The sequence below is a fragment of the Rhamphochromis longiceps genome, linkage group LG4 (assembly GCF_057381845.1).
Source record: "Rhamphochromis longiceps isolate RC_006_pf linkage group LG4, R_longiceps_female_GT1.1, whole genome shotgun sequence".
Lineage (NCBI taxonomy): Eukaryota > Metazoa > Chordata > Actinopteri > Cichliformes > Cichlidae > Rhamphochromis > Rhamphochromis longiceps.
In genome coordinates this window covers 10,605,862-10,629,899 of record NC_140560.1, presented here as the reverse complement: position 1 = coordinate 10,629,899, position 24,038 = coordinate 10,605,862, and the positions used below count along the sequence as shown (strand labels likewise).

At 42.2% G+C, this 24,038-nt stretch overlaps 2 protein-coding genes across 3 annotated transcripts in view; one reads left to right on the top strand and one right to left on the bottom strand.

The window, feature by feature from the left end:
• Positions 1-10,319, bottom strand: part of ntn1b (netrin 1b) — a 51,556-nt gene extending 41,237 nt beyond the window's left edge. The window contains exons 1-2 of the mRNA XM_085403230.1: positions 10,069-10,319; positions 8,852-9,899 (exon numbers count right to left, since the gene is read on the bottom strand). Of these exons, the coding sequence (XP_085259356.1) occupies positions 8,852-9,866 (1,015 nt within the window). The 5' untranslated portion in view covers positions 9,867-9,899; positions 10,069-10,319. The remainder of the gene's footprint in view (positions 1-8,851; positions 9,900-10,068) is intronic.
• A 2,933-nt stretch (positions 10,320-13,252) lies between these two features.
• On the top strand, positions 13,253-23,667 carry LOC146671059 (phosphoinositide 3-kinase regulatory subunit 5-like). Of its 2 annotated transcripts, none has more exons than XM_085403228.1 (18): positions 13,253-13,392; positions 15,494-15,611; positions 16,113-16,213; positions 16,309-16,377; positions 16,488-16,626; positions 17,383-17,452; positions 17,593-17,770; positions 18,101-18,272; positions 18,365-18,433; positions 18,533-19,329; positions 20,285-20,410; positions 20,930-21,061; positions 21,169-21,262; positions 21,381-21,457; positions 21,556-21,649; positions 21,741-21,820; positions 21,910-22,028; positions 23,042-23,667. In XM_085403228.1, the coding sequence occupies exons 2-18, from the start codon at positions 15,503-15,505 to the stop codon at positions 23,187-23,189; spliced, it is 2,574 nt and encodes an 857-aa protein (XP_085259354.1). In that variant the 5' UTR covers positions 13,253-13,392; positions 15,494-15,502; the 3' UTR covers positions 23,190-23,667. The 2 variants fall into 2 exon arrangements, with proteins under 2 accessions (XP_085259354.1, XP_085259355.1); XM_085403229.1 differs by having other exon boundaries at positions 13,267-13,392; positions 15,497-15,611.
• Positions 23,668-24,038: the final 371 nt, after the last annotated feature.

Below are 24,038 nucleotides of genomic sequence, written 5' to 3'. Positions count from 1 at the left end.
TTCCAGTAAAAAGACGCCTGTGTTGACAGCGCAGCAGGAAGGATGGTACCAGCTAAAGGAGCTTAGCGTTTCCTCCACAGTGGAGCTGCTTAATGCTTTTTTTAGTGGAGAGGTTGGGGGGAGGTGGCACCGGGGGAAAGTTGGGTAAGTGACACCGAGGAAGCGTGTTGTGTGTGGTCGTACAAGCGGCGTTGTCACTGAGCTGGCTGTGTCGGGTGGCGACACAGCAGGGGAGCTGGCTGGGGGTCTGAAGCTGAGCTGCGGAGCGTGTCACTCCGCTGGCCCATTAATCATTCCCAGGCTGCACTGCTTCAGCGCCTCAAAAGGGCTCGATGTGCACACACTAGGTGGTCTCGATGCCACCCTGGAAGCCCCAGTCAGCTCCGTGTAGACAGACGATGGACACAAAGAGTCGAGCATCCGCACATTCGCACAAACATGTGCATCCATTTCATCTCGGCTACGTGAGCAAGAATGAAGACAAATAAACACTCAGAGCTGTCTTCGCCATTCACCTTGTGGCACTGACACTGTGGTCTGTTGTCAAATAAACAGAAGAATTAAAATAATAATAATCATAATATTATTTAGGATCTGAAAGTGAGTGTAATTGGAGTCCAAGTAGGAGTATGTCATACAGTGACCTACCGATCAGGTCTGAAATTTATATATGTCTGATCATAAATAGGAAGCCATTAAAGGGTCATAGCTGACAACCTGGGAGGATAATAAAATTAAAGTTAGTTTGACATATGTCATTTGTTTTAACATACTTGATGTCTTGTCTTGTTTTTCATGTTTGTCCATTTTGCTGCGAATTTTCTGAAGTTTGATTTTAATCCATCTTGCTGGTTTTATTTTGAAGTGGGTGCTTTTATTTTGAAAGATGAGAGTTGACAGCGGAAAGAGAGAACAAAAACACAAAATTCTCTCCAGTTAAGTGAAAATATTTAAGTTTTTTGTTAACAGGCACCTGTCTGACAGTGGAATATGGTTCACTTGTATTTAAAATTATGTTGTTCGCACTGAACAAATTTGTTGCCGTTTTTAGAGGTTTGTCTGTCTTTGATTTACAGGACTTCAAGCCACCAACGATATCTGCCAATTTGATGCTTTGGATGAATTGTGTGGTAGCTGAGACCTATATATGAGAAATCATATTTCAAACATGCATGAGTCAAGTCTGGTTTCCATATTTTATTTGGTGTAAATTGTGTGTTTTGTGCATCTCCGACCAAGTGGACTTTATCTAAACATGTTTTTGTTCAAATGCAGTAAGTACAGTAGCTCTTATGCTGTGGTCACTGCACTGTTTCATGTGACTGACTGTTTCTGTGAAGCATCAGCTTAAGAGACAATCATTCAGCCAGGGTTACTCTTGGCTGTAAGTTCAGTCATGCAATGAGACACAAGCTGAAGGCGACACCTGTGCAACACGAGTCAAACTTTGTTCTCTACTGTGCAATAAATTCCATTAAAGGAAAAGAACGGCTGGATGAACTGCACTTGTTGTCTGAAACTATATATTTTGGGCCATTTTCACAGCCCATCATGTGTCCAAATCTACGTGTGGTTCTTGTCATCTGACAGAGGCTAAAACTTTTGGATTAAAATGTATAATAAAGCAATCTGTATGCTAGGTGTCAGCATGTTCTGTGTTCTGTGCTAGTCGACACTGCTGTTATGGCGTCCAACAGCTCCTGAGTGAAGAATACGAGCGTTAAGCGAGGGTGAACACACTCCTCTCGAAACACTGAGTCACCTCTCCAAACCACCATCCACAACTTCGCAGAACAAGATTTTTCAGTATGTTCTTAAAAGCCCGAGTGAAACCTTTCTGGCTCCTAACAGCCGTGTCTGTGTTGAATTATGAGCTCAACAAAACAAAATCCTCAAAACATGCAGGCTTTACCCAGAGGACACTGGGTTGTAGCGGAGCATGGATTTTTTTGAGATCCCCCAAATACATCTCTTTGTTTTATGGTTTGGTTGTATACAGAGAAACCTCTTACCAAAGGCACATAGGCTTATGTTGCAAGACAGACTGGAGGCGACAGAGCGAAGGCCAATACCAGAAGCATTGTTCTCCACTTGTAATCGTGACAGAGCTAAATGATGTATTTCTGGACGTATCCAGCTCTAGCATGAAGGATCACCTAACATGGAGGCTTAAATACAAAAAAAACGTAGGTTGTAGTCCTACTGAGCAGAAAGGTCTATGAAAGGTCTATGAAGTGCAATACACTAAACACTGATTTCCCTGTAATCAACCACACAACATGCTTTTAAGTTTATGGTCATGGACAAATAGCTTTAGCAAAGAGCATGTGCAATATGGACTAAGGACTGTATACAAAATATTTGGAGGGAATATGTTTTGCTTTTATCATTGACTGTATAGAAGAGATGGATGGAAGTACTGTGACATCACTCACTGTATAGTGAATCTTCAAGCTGAGCATTGAAGCATTTAACATGCTGGTTTTGGAAACCAGTCATTACAAGCAACGGGTGGATTTTACTGAGAAACCGAAGGACACTGCCCTCTCATTAAAAGCTTCTTATACAGAAGATGCTTTATCTTCCCTTATGACTCTAAAGGGGCCGTGAATTACAAAATGAACACCACTCCATATTAAACAACACTTTAAACTAGAGATTTTAAAAGTAAACTCATCAAGAAAGTGTTTGCTGAGCTCATACGATAAAGAAAATGAGGGTTTTTTCCCATAAACCTCTATAGAGCTGGACTGCTTTTGGCAGCCAGAGGAGTCGCCCCCTGCTGGCCGTGAGAATACATGAAGATTTAAGGTGTTCCTGCTTCATTTGTCAAACCCAAGAGGTACAACCAGCTTTCATCCACTGTCCATTATGTTTATATATCTGGGGATAAATTACAGTAAAATTTAGAGTGTTAATTATAGTATGTTGGAAAATGTAACATTTTCTTTTTATTTATGAAATTACTTAAAATGACTGTTTACTTTTCTTTTTGTTATTAACAGTTATATTTGTCCAACTAATTCAGTGCAGTTTTATTATTTTATTGTCACTTTGAGATCATTAAAGTATTTTTTTTCTTTCTTTTTACTTAAATGATGATAAGTGTGAGAAAGTTCTAGCTCAAGTAGATAGGACAGACTTTCTTTAACAAGGGGTTCAACCCCCTCTGATAGTAAGTGAGGTGCCCATAAACAAGGCATTGGTGCGGAATAACCATAATGATATGGTTATGATAATAATAGAAAACAAAGTAAATGTTGGAGTGAGCAGCATGCTCCTGTTGTGGGTTGTTAATGATCCCAGGGATAACCTCCTTTTCCTTTGGGTTTGAACCAACCTTCACGAGTGCTGTGCAAACAGTCTAAAGCAGACCAAGACTCAAAAACAGAAGAACTAAGTCTCTTTACTGAAGATTAATTTTTATCCCGCTTCTAAGGTATTTTATTGTCAAGTTAAATTACTGATTTTAAAAAAGTACATCATATATGATGAGATATGGCAAACAAAGCCCTGGTAGGCGTTAACTCTTCGCAGTCACATCTCAGTTCTTGGGGTTTCCTTCAACAAATGCCAAAGGAATCTGGAATTGTTCAAATATCATTCGAGATAACCTCGCAATTAAGTGGCCTTTAAAAAATGGATCCAAAAACAAAAGAAAATGATGGATAATGGTTCTTGTCACAGTTTCCACAGCGAGTGTCTCCAGTTTTCCTGCTAGGGTCGACCCCAGAGGAGTCCGTCATTTGAGCTGTGCCGATAGTTTTTTTTTTCTTTTTCATATTCATAAGGAAAGCACAGGCGGGTCTGCTTCACATTTGATTTTACTGATTGAAATAAATTGCTTCATTACTGCCTGCAATTTTCTCTCCCGTCGGTCACCCCGTTTGAGATTTCCTCCCTGTGCGCCTCCGAGCTGCAGCCGTGCAGCGCTGACAAGTTCTACATGACTGAGACTCGTCAGTCCGGCGGCCTGGCGGTCCGGTCCCGGTTGGACTCTGTCAAGGGTGTCTGACTTTCCACGCTGCTGCAGTGCCAGAAATGTTCCCGAGTGTTTCCTCACCTGCAGCACACCTGTTTCCTATTAACTGCTTTTTATTGAACATCTCTTTCTATTTTCTTCTCATTATTCCACCTTTATTAAAGACACTTTGCTTTGCTGTTGTTGAGTCTGCTTTAGACTGTTTGCACGGCGCAGTGAAGGTTGTTTCAAACCCAGGGGGGAAAGACTGTTCCTCCTGCGATCATTTACAGCCCACAACAGGAGCATGTCGCTCACTCAAACATTTACTTTGTTTTTTATTATCACTATCCCTATTAAAGCCAACCTGATTCCTCGCCAGTGTTGTTTATGAACGCTTCACTTATTATCAGAGGGACTAAAAACCTTCCTGTCTGATCATCTGCAAACACAGTGTGTATTGTGCCTGCTTGTTAAGACGTATGAAACCCATCAAAACAACAACAAGCCCAAAAATAGCGGTCACCTCTGGCTATTGTTGCCTTAAAAAAACATAAAGAAAGAAAATTCACTCTACCCCGCAACACACACACATGCACACTCACACAAATATGTCTCAGCTTCCAAATTCAACAGAAAGGGCTGACTCTGTGCCCCCTGGCATTGCCACACAGCGACAGGCCAGAGAATAAGGGGGGGGGGGGGGGGGGGGGGGGGGGGGGGTAAGAGCGAAGGGACCCGAATGCAGCTTCTATTACAAGGAAACCTATGACATCATTGCTTTGCAGAAATTCTTCTCTCCCGTCACATGGGCTGCTGCTAAGGAGCTGAAATGAGACCCAGATGGTGAGCAGGCCTGGCCCGGCCTAACCTGGCATCCCACGGGCGGGGAGCGGGTGGCACGGACACCGTCAGCAGAAACGGTGTCAGTGGTGCCACTGAGCCATATTTGAAATCATCATGGCTCAGCGGTAAACTGAACATGAAAGCAGGGCTTTAGATGTGGAGTGGCTCACGGTGTCCTTGTATCGCCAGGCTCTGGTTCCCTCCTGTCTCCAGCAGTGTCTCCTCTCCCCCCCTCTCTCTCTTTCTCTCTGAACTGCTGCCATGCAAGGTACTCATAACCCGACTGATTTGAAAGTCTGATTCGATTGAATCCAAGTGCACAGCCCAGCTGCACAAATGCAAATGGCCTTGAACACGGACACTTCTTCCAGATGAAAATATTGTGCGACAATATCCACTTTTCCGCTGGCAGTAAGTGCACATTAACATCCATTTTTAACGGATTTTAAAATTCAGATGAAGGCATTTTAAAAACGAGTGCTGCTGTTGGCAGTACTTGAGTGTCTTTAAGAGGACTGTTGGGATACATGTGACCAGAAGAAGCCACTTCAAAGGCAGCTGTAGCATTGATTTGAATTCTTCTGTCATATTTACCGTCAATCCCGGCGGCTCTTTAAAGATACGTGAACGTGCATTTAGATTCTTTATTACAGAGTGTACTGGCAGAGTCAGCCAGCAGCCGTCTGATACAATCACATCCTAATTCAGCTGCCTTGTGGGTGGCAAATAGGTTGGCTCTTCCTCACAAAGATATCTGTGTAGGTTTAATGAATGCCTGACGCCGTTTTCTACACTACAGGGTTGCTCGATGGAATCTACAAACAAACACTTTTTTTCCTTACACTTAGAGACACATAAAAGCAGCTACAGGAAAATTCACCTCAAAATTGTATGAGACTGACTGCACCTCCAGTTGTCCGGAGGTTCTAAAAAAAAAGAAGAAGAAGAAAGAAAGAAAAGAAAGAAAAACAGAGCATCACGCGGCAGGGTGACAGCAAAAGCAAAAGCATAAATCGAACAAGTGCAAAATTACACGTATGAGTGAAGGGACCATCTTCATCTCGTCTCGAAACCCACTTGGCAAGCCAAAGTTTCCCACAGTACACTCCCCCCTCCCCCACCCCCACCTTCACAGCCCATCAGTCACTCAGGCCGGAGAGGAGCAGGGGCCTGACTGTCAGGGGTCAGAGCGCCATATACGCGGAACACGAAGAGAATATGAAGCAGCTGCCTGGGACATGAGAGCCTGATGTGTCACCATATGTGCGCGTTTCCCAACATTATGCATTCCTTTATGGCTCACGGTCAAATATCATCACGCACTGAGTAATTAAACAAGCACCGAGCTGTGTGTGTGTGTGTGTGTGTGTGTGTGTGTGTGTGTGTGTGTGTGTGTGTGTGTGTGTGTGTGTGTGTGTGTGTGTGTGTGTGTGTGTGACAGTAGTGTCTGTTACGTAATTAAAAAACAGAGAGCTCGCAATAAAAAATATGTTTTGGAGAAAAACTATAGATGCTGCAGTTTTTAACGTGTAACACACTTTAAAAAATGAATTGCGGATTTAAATGATTTGCTGAGCTTTTGTCAGACTTGAAATCACATTTATTTTACTTTCCACGGCACAGTTTTGAGAGCAGCGCCTGCGTGGTTTTGTTTTCACGGCCGTCTCTTTTACTTGCTTACCTTTTCTGTTAGATTGGGTGAAAGTTTCAACGAGTTTTGAAAGGTCGCGCATAGTAAAGGCACCTAAATGACTCCGGATAGCTGAGGGCCGCACGGAGATTTAAAAGAAGTGGATACTTTTGCCCAACATGCAAAATATTCCCATTTATAATAAGATGATTAAAAACAACTATGCGAGAGATGCAATACCAAAATAAATGATGCATTTTTTATTTCTAATATAAAATATGTGCAAAAAAAAAAAAAACCTCGTGACTATAGAGAGACAGTTTGAGTCTCGCTCTAATCTTTTTTCAGTCTCTTTACTGTAATTTTGAATGTCCTGGGGGGTTTTCTTGCAGCCGTTCGATGTCTCCTTGTAAATGTTGACGTTCCCTTCATATGGAAGTTATGAAGAAACGCTGGGTGGCCAAACGCATTCCACGGGGTGAGAGTGAGAGGGGGAAAGAGCAGGAGGGGGGACCCGTGCCCCTCTTGTTTTATGGTCAAATTTGTCAGTCGTTCACCTCCAGCTGATAGGAATGCTGCTGCCAACGTAAATGCGTTTCTTTCTTTCTTTTCTTTTCTTTTCTTTTCTTTTCTTTTTTTTTTGATGACGACCCTGCATGCAAAGTCATGGGAAGTTGACTTTGTCCTGAACAATAAGTGAAACCAACTCTCCCATAACCGCTCTCTCTCTCTCTTCCCTCAGCACCGCGATGTCCTCCAGCGGGGAGGAGAAATCCAGACACATCATTAGCGCCACAACTCTGCATCCCCACCGCCAGACCATATGGACCAGAGCGCTCAGTGGAAACAACCCCTCCCCCTGGCTCCTCTTCTTTCATGCAAAAGGTGTCAGGACACCCTTATTATTTTCTCTTAGGGAGACATGATCAGTCTGGCTTTTTTTTTATTATCTGATGACACCAGTCGCACAAAAAAAAGTGAGTTGGTGGTGTAAAGGGGGCCCTCCCTCCCTCCCCTTTACAGCGAGATGGATGCCACAAGTGACAAGCCTTTGTTTTAGTAAAATACACTCACATGCTGGCTTTTGCAAGGGCGAAAGGCGGAGGCCAAGGGGAACAACTTGTTCACTTGTTCCGTTTGGTTGAGCAAACCATGGCAGTGTCGGAGACTTTGTTACATTTCCAGGTTTGCTTCGCTTTAAGCTGTTGATATAAACTTTCCTGCTCTCTGTTCAGAAATAATCAGCATCGCAGCAAATACACTCTCCCTACAATTTAAAAAAAAAAAAGAGGGGAGATCTGGCTTCAGATTACCCAGCGCTTTGTCCTCCTCTCTGAATAGTTTACTGCCTCTAAAGTGGCAGTTTATACTCTACGTGCCAAAAATGTCAATAAAACCGCCCTAATCGCCCGTCCAATCTGTAATAGCACCTGCTTATGGAAACACAACACGCCCCTGCAGTGTATCTGTGCAGCTGCAATGTTTCCTTTCCTATTAGAGCTGCTACTACAGTCGGAAACACGCGGGGCAAAACGAAGTCACGCATTTGGGCAGGCGCGCTTTGTTTACTGAAACGACTTCCTGCCTTTTCTTTGCTATTCATGGATTTATTGTGGATGTTGATAAAGATCAAAGGTTGACAAAGTGCGTTTTTGAAGAACTGATATGGAGGATGTGAAAGTTGGGAAACAACAGAAAAAGACTTTTTTTTCCCTTTATTTCACGGTGGCGCACCTGCCTCCTAGAAATCATTGGTGTTTCTTTTAGCGTAATTTGTATTTTTTTTTTTCAAACTAAATTGGCGAAATCTTTAATTTGCTGAAACAGCAATTAGTCCTAATTTCTACTGAAAAAAGATCTTGCTATTTTTTTTCCTGCGGTCGTTTCAACAACAGTTTATTTGGTTTGAGAGATATAAAAAGTATAATAAATACCCTTATAAATGATAATAATTCACCAATAAGTTGGTTAATTTTCAAGAAAGTATTTTGAAGATATAGACGTTTTAGTTTGAGGGGTTTTCACTGCGCAGGTGCTGAGATTTCAGCTTGTTTTTGACATAAAGGCCTTTTCCTCCTCTTTTCCTCCAATAAAATATATTTAGCCAAAAAGAAATTAATTATTTCTAATTTAAGGAGCACCATTTACCATATTTCCCTGTGCGTAAAGTACGCATTTTAGACTTAGGCGCAAAATGATATTTTAAATTGGAGAGACTGGAGTGAGAAAAACAAAAGTAAAGACAAACGAATAATCACCTGGCTAGAATTAAGTGTGTGTGTGTGTGTGTGTGTGTGTGTGTGTGTGTGTGTGTACAGCAGAAAACACTGATAACAACACTCATTACGATTATTTTGGCACTGATAAATGCTTAAATATTTCCAGAGTGAATTGGAAAACAGGGGATCCCTTACCCACACATTCGTTGGCTTCTCTAACCGTGGCGCGCTGCCAGGGTCGGTCGTAGTGGAAAGGTTTGCACCTGTCGCACTCCGGTCCCGCCGTGTTGTGTTTGCACTCGCAAACCAGATTCCCCTCTCTGTCCTTGACGCACTTTGAAGCGTGCCCGTTGCACTTGCACCGTCCTCCGACCTGCAGGTCCGACACTGCGTAAAAGTAGGAATCGCGGGCTAGCTCGGAGTCGTCCTCGTTCTCGTCTCCGAACGTGTGAAGCCGGCTGAAGATCACCTTGATGTCCGTGGCTGTCACCCAGTCCTGAAGCACCGGAGAGTTATCAAAGTCGTGTGCCGACGGTCTGCCGTCCAGCGTGCTGAAGGCTATGAGCCCACCTGTCAGCGGGTGCATGTCTGTGTGGGAGTCCGTGCAGATCGCCTCTTGCTCGTTCTGCTTCGTAATTGCTGCCCTGTTCTGCCGGTTGTACATCTTCTTGCACTGAGTGGAATAAAACTGAAAAGGTACCCACGATTTGCCATAGTCCATGGACTTGTAGATCGCCATGGACTCGGGTCTGGGCGAGCAGAACTGCAGGCTCACATAGGTGACCTCAAACTTTTTACCCAAGGACAAGGTGAGAGTGACGTTCTGCGGATACTGCACGTAGTTTTCAGACTGCCAGCAGGTGAGGTTGTGAGGGTTGTTGAGGTCTGTCAAATAGGCAGGTGGATGGGACTTTTTGGGATCTCCGGAGTCGCACGTGTGACAGTCCCTACTCCTCTCCTCTCCTTTTTCGGTCACCACGCAGTAGCGGGCGGCCGGAGTGCCGCAGGTGCTGGACACGCGCACGTCCTTCCCAAAAGCAGAGTTGACAAAGTCGGGGATGCATCTCCGAGGATTCCCGTTCTCGTCATAGCACGGGTCCGGAGGGGAAGACTGTGCAGCAAACATGCTGAACCCGTATCCCCCAAAGACACATTTGGTAAGCGCAGAAACTGTCACCAAGGTGACCCAAACCTCCAAAATCCTTTGCATTGTAATCCGTGAGTCGTAGGGGGTGGGTTTGCGCTGAAATACGACGAGGACAAGATAATCAGTTAGCAGCGCTGCAGTCAGGTATTAAGAAGAAAACAAGACAGCTATTAAACAATAAATAACGCTCACGAGGAAATTAGAGAGTGGGTTAGGACGCAAACAAATGCATGAAAAGAAATAAATGTGTATAAAATATTCTTACAGGGCCAAGAAAACTCCACCTAGACCACTACCTCCAAATATACAGCTCAGCCTGAAAGTGCAGGAGAACTCCAAAGAATTTGGAGAAACAGCCTATCCGATTTAATCCGCAACTACTGCTATAGTTATACTTCCCCCCCTCTTTAAAAAACCCAGAATAAAACCAAGATATGGCAAATGCCCAGCTGGCTCTGACCCTCCTTCTGCCTCTGCCTGTCCACTCAGTCACACCTCTGCCCACCTCTATCTCCTTCTGTCCCATTCCCTCTCTGTTATAATAGAAAAAAGGGGGCTCCGCTCATTCAGTCAGGAGTCGGAGCTTTTTTTTTTTCTTTTTTCTTTTTTAATGTCTCGACGTCGGAGATGGAGCAGCGACATCGTCCGACATATTACGTGAACTACAAGCTTAAAAAGCAAACTCGAAATGAAACTTAAGAGTCATGCAGTCATTTGATTTTTTCAGCTACCTCTCTCTCTTTAATCAACAGTGTATGTATGTGTTATTTAACTAAGATACAATAATAAAAAAAAACACGTCTAAGATACCATCAATGACCACCGTGGTTTCATCGCTGGTCTTTAAACCACATCCTTATCTTCACGCACAGGAAATCAGCTGCACGTTTGCAGCCCCAGTAAGCTGCAAGTAGCAAGACACAACCTTCCTTTTCATGTCGTTATTGTCTAATGTGCCAGCAAGGGAGTGATGCAACATTGCCTAACAGGCACACTGTACATTAAAAAAAATCATCTGAACTGTCGTCTCAATGAGATATATAATGAAATATTACATATAAACAGCTTAAAGCCATCTTTTTTTTTATCATAGGTTAACTTTTGTTAACCTTGTCTTCAGTTTTAATTGGGATTGTTATTTTTGGATTCCATTTATTTTATTTATTTGAACAAGGTTGTAAAGTCAGATAAAGTAAGTGTTGTGAAAATATGAACGAGTACTTAGAATGTCTTGATAAATGCTCAGTCATCCAGGTATAACGAAATCCTTTGAAGGGAAAGAGCATCTTTGAATCAAGGAGGGGGGCTAAGGATACGTCTTTCACCATCTTACAAAGCTGTGATTGGAGCCATTCCCCATCTCTCTGTAAATTGTACGCACCATGACAATTTAGATATTGAAAATGACCTCATGGCCCATCATTCCCCAGTTGGGGAAACCTCTGGTGTTGGAAACTGAAGGAGTCACACACAAGTGGATGAAATGGATTAGGGATAGGGACTATAAATATATATAGTATTATATATGTGTGTGTGTGTCTTTTTTTTAACCATTGTTTATTTTTGGTAACTTGTAGATAAAATTTTACTCTGATTAATGTTTTTAGAAATTGCTGGGTTGTTGATAGGAAAGGGGAAGCTGATAAATGTTTCAGAATTGCAACACTCTTTTGGGTGTTTACGTATGCTGTGATAATGTTAGGTAAAAGAGGAAACATCACAAAACAAAAGCAAATGTAGCACATTGAGCATCACTACTGATACACAAAGCAACAATAAGTTACACTCAGCAGTTTATTTCTTACATTGTGCTAATATTGCGTTGGACTACCTTTTGTCTTCAGAGCTGCCTTAATTCTTAACGGCAGAGACTGATAAAGGTCATGGAAATATTTGCTAAAAGGGTTTGTTCTGTATTGACATGACAGCATCATGCAACTGCTGCAGATTTGCATGTGCATCATCTGTTAAAGCACATCCCAGTGGCGCTATATTGGATTGAGATCTGATGACTGTGGAGGAAAATTGTGCACCGTGGAGGAAAATTGTGCACCGTGAACTCACTGTCATGTCCAAGAAAGTTCTTTATCCTGCTGGAAGCAGCCAGAGAAGATATGAACAATGTGGTCATAAGACAGTGGATATGGTCAGCAACAATACTCAGGTATGCTGTGGTTTTACATGATGCTCCGTTGGTACACAAAGTGTGCCAAGAAAATATTCCTCCCACCATTACACCACCTGGATGGATCCATGCTTTTATGTTGTTTACTCCAAATTCTGACCATATTATTTGAATATTACAGCAGTAAGAGACTCATCAAACCAGGCAGTGTTTTTTCAGTTGACTAATTTAGGTGAGTGCATGCAAACTGTAGCCTCAGTTTCATTTTCTTAGCTATTAGGAGTGGTGCCCAGCATGGTCTTCTACCGCTGTATCCCGCTTCTCTTTGGGGAGCACCTAAAATTTGCTGTCCCCCCAGTGCCTCCCCTGACAAGACTGTCCTATGTTGGTAATACCTGTATTAAACATGAGCACAAGAGATGAAGACACCCTACAATGAGTTGAAACATGAACGTGTTAACTTAAACAGGCTATTATGGATCTCAGAAGCAATATCAACTTTAATAGCAGGAAATTAACCAGGCACATAATTATTTTCTTCTTCTTATGTTTTTAAAAAGGAAAAACAGATCAGCGACAGCTTCAGCTCGCCTCTCTTTGGTTTAAGCATCTAATGGGTTTACTGTATTTGCCTGAAACCGCCAAAGCTAATTTTGCATCTAGAAGGATTCAAAATCTACTTAACTGACATCCTACCTCACTTTATCTTCCCTTTATTCTACTCACACAATGCACTAGAGGGAACTAGAGTCCTGCACTCAGGGCACAGAGAAGATGCACACATCTAGTTCCCTCTGACACTCACTGAATTATACCATGTGAACAGGCATTTACCAGTAATGGCATAAATATGTTTCCTACTAAAGGGTTTTCTTACCAGAAAGAGTAGCTAACATCTCTTGGTGTCATCAGAAAACTGACTGATCCTTTCATTTACCAGAGACTGTTCAAACTGGCCATTCGCTGCCACTTACTACCTAAAACAGCTTTCCTAACTGCTGTATGTGCACTGCTTACACTCACATAGGCCATCCAAAGAGGCTTTGGCATGCTGTGGAGTCTGTGTTCAGAAATTTATATGAAATTTGTGTGATTGATTTCTCTATGTAAAGGACTAAGAACCCCAGTTTTTATCGCCTTATCTCTGGGGACTGACACATTTGATCACAACAGTCTAGACGTTTATGGCACAATGTTGTGAACAACTTTAGTCAAATGAGGTCTGTCTTAAAAAAAGACTCCTCCTACTGCTTCAGCACAATGTCTTGTGTAAACTACTTCAGCATAAAGACTCATCAAGTTCCTGTTTTGCAGCACATGCTCTCTTAGCTGTGCAGTTGGAGGGTCTATTTTTGAAAAGCACCAACACAGGAGGATGTGGTCTCCGTATTGTTTCCCTTCGTTGGCGTTTCTCAGTTGTGGTACATCTGGGATGATCTAGGACACAGATTACAGTGCTCACTGGTAAGATTTATCTCGCTTTGCTGGTTGTCTCTAATTTTATGCGCATTAAAAACATTTAAGCATCAACTTGCATGTGCATCTCTGCTCATATCAGGCTGTCTGTAACTCGTTTTAGAACGAGCATCTATCACCCAGCTTATAAGAGACCTAACGGCAAACTTTAATTCAACCTCTGCAGATTTCCTGTTCCTCTTCTTTTGTTGAAAGCTGATGTTGATGTAACCAGGCTGTCACGCCATAAAAATACATTTGATTGGCTTAAAGTGCAGCAATCCTATTGTGTCAAGTTCCCATCAAATAATGGTATTTTTTTTTTTTTTTTGCATTGTGGCACGTCATGTTTACATGGCAGGCCTGAACAATATAACCTGAAAGCATACAATGGACTAACACCTGCTTCCTCAGTGGACAATTGATGGACTTGCTCGCTGCTAGGGGATATGCCAGGTAGCTGCTGCAAACAAATACTTCCAGCATATCCTTGTTGGTCATGTGCTATGTGCAGATGTAGTTATTTTGTGCCCTGCAGCTTTAGATTTTAAGCTTGAACTACGACTACGAAGCCACAGCGTGACTAAAAGTCATTGTCTGTGTCAGTGACTTGTTTCATGTTCCGCTTTAATTCCTGTTTTTCTGTATCCTCTGTTACGGCCGTTCCCAAGTAGAGGATGTGTGTCTCTGTGTTTGTGTGTGTCTTCATGTACACAAACAAATTACACAAAGTTTGAAATCATTACCTATAAGAAATACCGTAGGCAGCTGAAAGTAAGGGATATGTGGCTGAAACATCTCATTAGACTGGTGATGTTGGTGAAAGGTTAGCTGAGTTCATCTGACCATGGAAGCAAGCCCCTTAAAAAAATAAAAGTTCGGCGTCACCACTATGTTGCAATACTGTGAACGCTCTGCATGTCTACCCATGTCTAAAGAGAGTAGTTCCATTTTTCTTTTAAAATTTCAACTGGACTCTTTATCCACATTTCAAGCTACATATTTTTGGTTGTTGCTGAACTCTTTGGATAATTTGCTATTCAAAATAATGCCTACATATTTTACACTGGGCCTGCTGTCTAAAACAAGCTGTTGTTAATCTTCTTCCCCTTCCTTTAAGCTAATTGTCTTCTCATTGACTGCCTCTGGTAAACAAGTTTGGACAGCAGGTGGGTGGGGCTGTTGCGCCTGAGATAACCGTATAAGGGATATCCTATCTCAGTGACATCATATGAAGCTGAGACAAGAAATAAGTGCTGGAAAACACATGTTTGGAGCAGTCTGAAGCCTTGAAACGTTTTGCTCACATTATTTCATTAGGCATGCTTAATATGAGCATCGACAATATATATATAAATGACACAAGATGTTCCCTTTAATTTACACTGTGTGCCTCAGAGAGGCCTTTTCCCGTTTTGATTGGTTGAGATTAGCCCATTTTTCCAGTTACAGCTTCCTTAGAAAAAGTACCAGGGGAAATATTCCTTCTCATCCATGTCATAGGGTGTGATCTGAGTTTAAGTAAATACTGCAGCAAACCATGTCTCAGGGGAATCTGCTCATGCTGCTACCTACTTCACTGTGCGCTTTTTATTGCAGCTAAATGTGTGAACGCCCAAACCACAGGTGCATGTAAGTGAATTCCAGCAATTCTTTTTTCTTGTGCGACCATGTTTACTTCAAAGTCACACATTTGCTTGATTTAGGACTAAAGAGGCTCAAATAGGAAGTTGTCCGTTTGTAAGTCATTTCCAACTTGCTTGTGAGTCACATGAATGTGGTGTCACCAGCTGATTTTAAGAATGAAAAAGTAGAAGTTGTTGAGCTGTTTTCCACCAGCTCATCTCCGGTCCACTCCCCCAGTCTGTGACTCACTGGCATTACTAGGAAGTGCCAGTCTGCTGTGTTTTTTTACCCTGCTGTGGACACTGGTTGGACACTTGCTGTTTGCTTGTGAGAGCAAGTGTTGGTCTGGAAAGGGATAAACAATGATTGTAAAGTGTGGCCAGCACCATCAGTGGGAAGTCTGAGTGACTGAAGAGACCAGAGACCAAAAGAGACCAAAGCATCAAAGGGAGTAATTTAGCTTTTTTCTATTTGTCTGCCTCAGTAGAAGACGATGCAGACGCTGGATCAGAGCTCATGCACCGAGGATCGAATCCAGCATGTCCTCGAGCGCTGCCTCAGTCACCTGGGTGTCGACACTCCTGACACACAGCTCTGGAAAGGTAGGATTCAAAAGCAAAGCTGCTTTTAATGGTAACACCCCAGAAAATGATATCATCAGCCTAACAAACCACTATGAGGGGCGGGGGAAGACATGTTAAGACTACTGGTGGAAAAACTGTAAAACTATTTAAAATAATATTATTTAAAATATTATTTAAAATATTAAATATTTATTATTTCCAAATAATAATAATAATGTAATAAGACTTATACCCTCAATGAACTGGGAGCTGTAAGAGAAAAATGGGAATTGAAAGTGGTGACACACAGAATGAGCAAGTATCCGGTTATGCAAGATCCTTTTTTAAAATTTCTAACTAAAAACCCTTCATTGAAAAACAGGCAGCAAGTGAAAGTGGCGTCATCGTTTTCAAGCATCTTTCTAACTATAAGCCGAGTACCTGAACAGTCTGTTTACTGGTTGCCATCAGACTGAAACCTAAAAGGAGAAATACGCAGCTCAGTTCAGGTTTTTTAAAATTTCTCTCTGCCCTGACTAGCCGGACTGTGCATCAATCGCTGGTCTTTGGAGGAACTTGTGAAGAGAGATCCCCACAACTTCCTCATCCTTCTACAGCAAATACTGAGGAAAACAAAGGAGGTGAAAAGCCGAAACACCAACATCAATTTCTGCGCTGTTTATTGCTATAGGAGGAAAGGCAGTGGTTTCAATTCAAGTTTTTTCTTCCTCTACAGGTGCTGGAGCAGTGTCAGTATGAGCTGGTGGTGCCGCTCTCGCTCTTGTTCTCTTCCACCCTCCTGAGAGTGAGTTATTATTTACTGATCAGGACAGAAATGAGAAGGAATCCTCCCATTATCAGCTGCACAGTAAAAACATTTGTGGAACTTACATTAACACTTACTCACTCTTGCAGGCTCCTTACTTGCCAGCAAACAGTGGCGTGCTGCAGGACGCCAACCTGTTGTTCCATGGTTTCCTGTCCTGGCCCGAGCCCTGCAGTTCTGCTGCTAAACGTCTGCTTAATGTCATCCAGCAGGAGCTCCGAGCACCAGGTTGCAATGAAACTAATATGCACAGCAGTAAAATATGAAAGACATAACAATAGATACCACCAGTAGTTACTACTAGCTAAGTGTTTATACAATAATAGTGAGCGTCATTGGCAGCAAAGCCAGTTTAATAGAAACAAAAAGAAGAAGGTTGTATCCTTTAATCAGAGAAGGAGGAAGCAAACTGAGTTCAAAACAAAGCAGCTAACAGATAGTTTAGAGTTAACTCAAAGCTACTTATCAGTTTAATGTTAATCAGACTTGGTTAATCAGGTAATCAGACTTGACCAAACAATCCCAAATGGTGGTTAATTCTGCTGGTAAATGTGGAAACTTCCACCAGTAGAATTAAGTGCCACCTAATATGAATCCACTTAGTGACTGACTGCTGTTGACACTTGTTATGTATTTAGTAAAATCAGTTTATAGTTTTGTGGTACTACTTTCTGTGTAAAGTAGAGAACACCAAGTGTGGTGTATGTGCGCATTGATGTGCCTTTCCTCAAAATGGTTATTAAAGTAAGCTACTAACAACCAAAAAGGCATTGTTACTTTACCAGTTAAGTTATAAGAGAGAATATAACAACACTGAAGGTCTAATAGAGTTCATTTGGTGTTGACACATGAAAATATAGAAAACACTGGTTTGGTTAATTACCATGTGACCACATGGAGGCAGTGTCTCCCTGACAAAACCACCTCATGCATTCATACTTGTAGATCCATGTATTTGACCTTTCTCCTATTTGTTTGCTGTAGGTATTTCATTTCAAAGACTGGTAAGGACGGAGCAGGGTATTTCCCATGAGATTCACGGCTCTAAAACCATGTAAGTCCACGAAAAATGTAATGATTACAGAATGTGAGTGAAAATATTAAAAAAAGATCTGTTAAATGAGTTAAACATTGCTGATATTTCTGTGCGCACTAAACATTTGCGTGTGTGTTTGTGGGCGTTAATGTATGCAGCACGGTACTGCTGGTGAGTCCAGATGATGATGTTCCTACAGAGGTGCAGTCTGTCTCCGAGCAGCTGAGTGCCTCCCAGCATTGCAGCAGAGACGTCACCATCACTCTGATCCTGCACAGCTTTCAGGCAGCTCTGGGCACCAAACATGACCTACAGGAGCTCCACAAAGCCCTGCAGGTGACTCCTCACTGACTGTTTTGGTAACACTTTCTAATGTGACTATACTTTTCAATTGCATATTACTTAAAATCACTTACTTAAATTTGCCTACGGTATAATTATTTCTTTGCTTCCTGTGAAAATCTGACTTGCCTCCCCCTTATTCTAGCATACCGCACCTTTATTTGTAGGTAAATATTATTATATATTATATGTAATTTTACTGTATTACAGGAGAACTACATCCCTAGTTGCAAGCTGTAAATATCTAAAGGTTTTTCACAATTTTTTCCCCTTAAAGTTTTTTCTTTGTTTGTTTTTTTTCTTAATGTTTAATGTTTCTTTCAGAGTAAGCAGCCTGAGGAGCTGGACCAGATTCTGCAGTCACTGACAGAAAGCATGGAGATGGCAGCCTCTGCAGCAGATCTTGGATCAGCAAGAGAGGGAATACTCCAAAGAATGGAGAGGCTCAAAGAAAGCCTTGCTATACCTGCTCGTGCCGATGAAGGCACAGACATGGGTAGGTCAGGGAATAACATGAAATAACATGAAAGCACTATATATGAAAATGGCGCTGTTCACTTTAATCTCAGTATTTCCTCTTCTCATCAGGAGCTGTTGACATTTTCACGCTGCCCTTCCCCAAATGCCACAAATGCCACTGGGAAAATGATAACTTTGGTAACAAGCTCAGTTTAAACAGATTTATGACTAAAGCTTCCTTTAACTGAGCTACAGGATAATCTGCTAACGCTAATCCTGCTCTTTGCATCACTGCAGATGTTCTGAAACACATTCTTGGAGCTCAGAATGACATGGATTCATCAGACTGTTTCCTTAAAACCGGACTTGACGATGATGACAATAACGACACCAGCTTTGATGAGGAAGACGAACCGGAAGGAAACAAAGATCATCCTGAGTTTCAAAGTCATCGCATCTCCACCGCGTCCTCGTCCTCCAGGGACTCCGGCTATTCTCTGTCTTCCAGCTGGTCTGTGCCGTCTGGCTCATCGGGTGTGGAATCGGGCGAGGAGACAACACAGGAGGACATAGAGGAAAGACCAGACAGACAGCCCAAACCTAGAAAGAAACCAAAGAAGAAGTCTAGATCCCTCCTAGGCTTCTCTTTGCTTTTCAAGCCCTCTCGCAGTCCTAGGGTTTGCCGCCGTGTCCAGAGCATGGCCTACCACAAAGACTTTGAAAGAACTCAGTCACACCTCAAACCCTCCAAAGTTCATCCCCTTCATGAGTCCCCTGCTCCCTTGGATCCTCTTTCCCCTCAAAAGCATTTGTGCGTCCGCAGGAGACCGATCCTGAGTTGCAACGAGGAGGATCTGGTAGAAGCACCTACCCTCGTCAAGGTGGTGGTGTTTGGAGGTGACAGAGAGGCTGGAAGGCTGGCCAGAGCCTACAGCGACCTGCATCAGAAAGAGAGCAAATGTCCCCAGCTCACCAAGGTGTGCAAGCTGCAGTTTTACTTTGTTCCCACCAAAAGACAAAGTGGAAGTCCGGGAGGAGGGCACACACCAACTGAGGAGCGGATAGTAGGTTTAACCAAAACCACTACCTCTGTGGTGAGAACATCTGCCACCTCTGCATCTCAGTTTATCCCGTCTTTTATCTCCATATGTTCATAGATAGGATGGGACCACTTTTAAAGAATAATCCTTAAAACAACTTTTAATTTCATTGATCAGCTATGAATGAGTACTTTATGTGCCTGGCTCCAAAAAAAACGTCTTTTCATTGTTCATAATAAATTCGCTTTCTCTCCAGGACTTAGACGTCAAATATATAGACTGTACATTAAAGATGGATGTAGCCAGCAAATTTATTTTAGTTTTGTTTCGATACCTTTATCTGAGCGTTTTGCCTGCTTGCTGTTTGTTCAACTTTACAAAACCAACTTGATAAGAACTTCATAGCAACACTTCAAATCATCATACAATCAGCTTCTCTCTAAATAGATTCATGTCAAAATTGATACTGCGTTGCGTTAAATAAAACTTCAACAAATGATATTTTGACATCATTAATGAAGGGAGGCGAGAAGTCACTTTCTCATAGATTTCTTAAAAGTCTGGAAGAGAGGAGTCGCCCCCTGCTGGTAATTAGAACAATTTCATCAGACTGTTCCTTTATGAGTGGTTGACACTATTTCTGAACATTACCCAAAGCACTGGCTGCTGAGTTCGCATTAATCTGATTTTGTAGACATTTTTTTAACAACCTGCCATTTCTGAAGTTTTCTCGTTATAAACTTAAAACTGATATATACACTCAATGGCCAGTTTATTAGGTGCACCTTGCTAGTACTGGGTTTACAGCTACTACTTTTAGAGATTTTTGGTCCATATTGACTTGATAGCATCAAACAGTTGCTGCAGATTTGTCGGCTGCACAACACACCGGGTAGCATTAAGCACTGAGTACTGTAAAATAACAGCCATGTTTTTATGGCTGTGCAAACAGTTTGGATAATAAAATGTCATTAATATAATTGAACAGACAACCTTACTTTTCATACAGGACTCAAATGGCCTTGCAGTGGACGACTGGACGACAGATATAGCTCACATGCTGGGTATAATGGATCCCTGGTATGAGCGAAATGTCCTCAGTCTGCTCAGCTTGTCCTCTGACGTGCTCTCTCAGGTATATTTTACTCAGTCACCATCACCTCTCAGTGTTTCATACGCCAGACAGTAGAAGTCTATAAAAGTCGCTGATGTTTTTCCAATCACTATCCTTAAGTGATGAAGTTGAATTACAGGGAATAAAGAATCCAGTGTCCTTGTTTTAATTTTTCTTACAGCAAACTAGCACTAAAAGTAAGCTAGGCCTCATTTTGGACACATCCTTTGAGGTCTTGTGAGGCACTTGCTATATGAAAGGAGCAATGAAATGGCTGGAGATCATAGTGATGATCATAGTAAATCTCTCAGTTTTTCCATGTGTGGAGGACTTTTTGGAGATCTGAAAACACCTCATGAGCTGAATCAGTTTTGTGGGGACTTTTCAGTGTTTCAGAAGTTCATCCTAAAAATAGCGACCTTTTCAGTTCTCCTTATACCAGGGGCGAGTTGGGCAAAACTATTTTAATGAGCATACTTAATTTATGCGCATGCTGCCAACATAACAACATAGTTTGTTTTGTTTTTTTAAATGACTCAGGCGGCCTCTAAGGATGACAGCGTATCGCACAGCAACAGCGGTACGGAGCAGCTGCCCCTGCTGGCTGATTTGGTGCTTTATTACTGCAGACATGCAGACCAGCCTGTTCTGGTGCAGCTTTACCAGGTTGAGGTCAGAGCAGATTCATGCGCACACACACACACACACACACGCAGACAGACACATACACAGGCATGCACAGGACACAATAACCATGAATACTTCCTTCCTCTGCACAGCTCACCCTGGTTGGAGGAGAGAGGAGAAGGGAAGTATTTATTCAGTCTCTGGAGCTTGGACACACGGCTGGAACCAGAGCTGTGAAGGCCATGGGTGAGTCACACTCTGAAATCAGTCTGTGATGTCTGTAATCAGACAGCAGCGACACCATTCAGGCAAACACACACTTTTGCACATGTGCGTCTAATTTTGCCTTGTGTTCTTTCTGAAGGTGCTGCCAGCAAAAGGTTTGGCATTGATGAGGAACGAGAGGCTGTCCCTCTAACACTAAGCCTTGCATACAACAAGGTATTGTTCCCACACACTCGTTTCCTGCAACACAAGCAATAAGATGATGTTTAAATTCACAGCCTGGCGTATTTCCTTAATCTGTGACTCGGCAACAGGTGGCAATCAGTGGGAGGAGCCAGTGGATCAATAAAGAAATCATGTGCACATCGATTAATCTTCACAAACAGTGGAGGACACCTCAGCAGCTCGGTGCGTGTGATTCCCACTTCTTCTTTTGTTTTTTTATTTGTCTTGCCTATGCTTTGTTGTAAGTTAAGCTATTCAAATATTGCCTGTGCAGATTCAGCAGAGAGCCTGCAGCTCACAATGACTGAAGTCCTGAAGAGGCAGTGCTCCAAGTCCAAAAAGGGCTACAAACAGGTGAGGGTGATATTAAATGTGATGACGTGCTCACTCTCCCTTTGAAACAACCCCCCTTCCCTTCCTCACACTTCTTCTCCCTCCGGCAGCACATCTCAGTCTCAGAAGTGAAGGTGGACAAGATGCAGGTGAATGGGAGAGATCCCGGGACGACGTTTGCTGTGTGTTTGGATCAGGATGAAAAGAAGTTTATTCAAAGTGTCACCAGGTATAAAACGAAGCATCACCTCTGACTTTGGTGGCAGAAAGAATTCCTCCTGCATTTTAAAGCCTTGGAAAATAAATATACTCTGATGCGTGACTTACATGAAAGGATCAAAGCAACGTGTTAAAATTACACTGTTACAAGCAAAAGATGTGGACAGATGTTGAACTGCTGATCTTTCATATTTATAACTTGAAAAACATATCAGCTCAGTCTTTCATTTGCCCTCTTTCTTGGGACCCCTACACAAAGAAAACACTCTCACCAAACTTCAAAATACTTTAACTTCTAATAATGTCTTGGAGCATAAATTGATAACAAAAAATAAATTTAGTAATTTTATCCAGACTTCCACAAAAACCTTAGATAAAAAGCCCAAAGCTGGTGGATTTATTACAGTTTCTTTATGACCTTTCTTTTCTGTTAACAAAATACGAAAAATTCCCAAGACCCACTTTAAGCAACAGGACCAATTGGCTCATTTTAAAAGCATTTTCCAGACCTGCTTCTTCTTCTTCAGAAAGAAGGACACCAGATGAGCTGCTGCACTTTTGTATTTGTGCATTACTGTAGCATTAACAACAAAACCTTTAAGGTTTCAGCCCCAATTATGAAGCACAATAAATCAGCAGCACTTAATATACTTGATTTAAATATCAACTGAACAAAGCTGAACCAAAGTGTGCTGTATATGTTATCTTTTGTTGTTGTCAGTGCCTATATACTATTTATACGCTGTCCTTATGTATATGCTGTATATATAGTAATTAGTTCACTGTCCCTGATTTATTCCATAATTTATTCCAACGTCTTTGCACTCAGCACCATTGCACAGCTACATACAGATATGCCACACATGCTGTTATTTTCTGTTTTATGTAATCTGTTAAATGCATTGAGAGAAAATGATGGGGATGGGGGGCAAATTTCTTTCTTGTGCCTCCTTTTTCTCCGAATGTGAATCACAACCTCAGCGTCTCCGAGTCTAATGCAGTGTTGCTCTGTCTCGCCCGCAGGTGTGAGGTGTCTCTGTGCTGTAAGCCGGGAAGCGGTTTGGACTGGAGGACCTACCAACCGCTGCTGGGCCAAGTTCAGCCTCTGCACCCATCCTACTGCTCTATGCTCTGCCTCCCCATCACCTCTTTCTCGTCCTCGTATCCATGACCAGCTCGGTGCCGCACTGAAGAAGAAGAAAGCTGTGGGATTCTTTCTAATGCTGGGATGTTTGAGGACAGGGACACTGTACAGCTGGTGAAAAATAAACAGACTGACAAAGAGTGACATTTTTTCATGCGTGCGCCACAATTGAGATTAAGGTGTGCCGCCTTGTTGTTAAGGAAGTGTACGCATCTTTTTCTTCTGACACACTGGCACGCTCACTGCATACTGAGGAATGTGGGTGTACTTGTCGGTGTGTTGGGGGATTTTACAGGTTCTTGTCTTACCGGCACTGTTTGTGTAGGGGTGGGTTAAAATCTGCTGTGGGTGATTTGAAAACTGATTACTTGAGTACGAATGTGTACATTTTCAAGTCAATAATGTTGTGTAATAAACTAAGTTATTTATTCTCATGTGTTGTTGGTTTTTTAAACCTTCATGAGCATTTGCATTTCACTTTGTTTTTGTAGCTCATCCAACTGAAATAAAGACTACACTCATCTGTTTGGATAGTGACGTTTTGTTTCAGAATTTTATTTCCTCCAATAAGTTAATCACACCCTGCCGAGCATGCTTAAAATAGCAATGTGATGATCATCATGGCATTATGTCAGTAACAGGAAGCAGCAGGGAATATTCAGGAGGGAACTGTGTTCATACTTACTTGAAAACGCTCGCTCGGACAGAAGCTTCTGTAGTAAGCTTTGGAGAAATGCTGCACACAGAGCAGGAATGAAAGTAACAATGCTTTGCACGATGCGATGTATTTATAGCTGAGCCAGTCATCGGACAACAAAGCAGAAGTGCACTTACCTTTCACTGCAGGGTATCAGGTATTTGTACTCAGTTCAATTT

Coding starts and splice junctions, on each gene's coding strand:
- LOC146671059 (XM_085403228.1), top strand. CDS start 15,503: ATGCAGACGCTGGATCAGAGCTCATGCACCGAGGATCGAATCCAGCAT. Junction 21,062..21,168: donor TGCAGCTTTACCAGGTTGAG/GTCAGAGCAGAT, acceptor TCCTCTGCACAG/CTCACCCTGGTTGGAGGAGA. Junction 21,650..21,740: donor GAGGACACCTCAGCAGCTCG/GTGCGTGTGATT, acceptor TTGCCTGTGCAG/ATTCAGCAGAGAGCCTGCAG.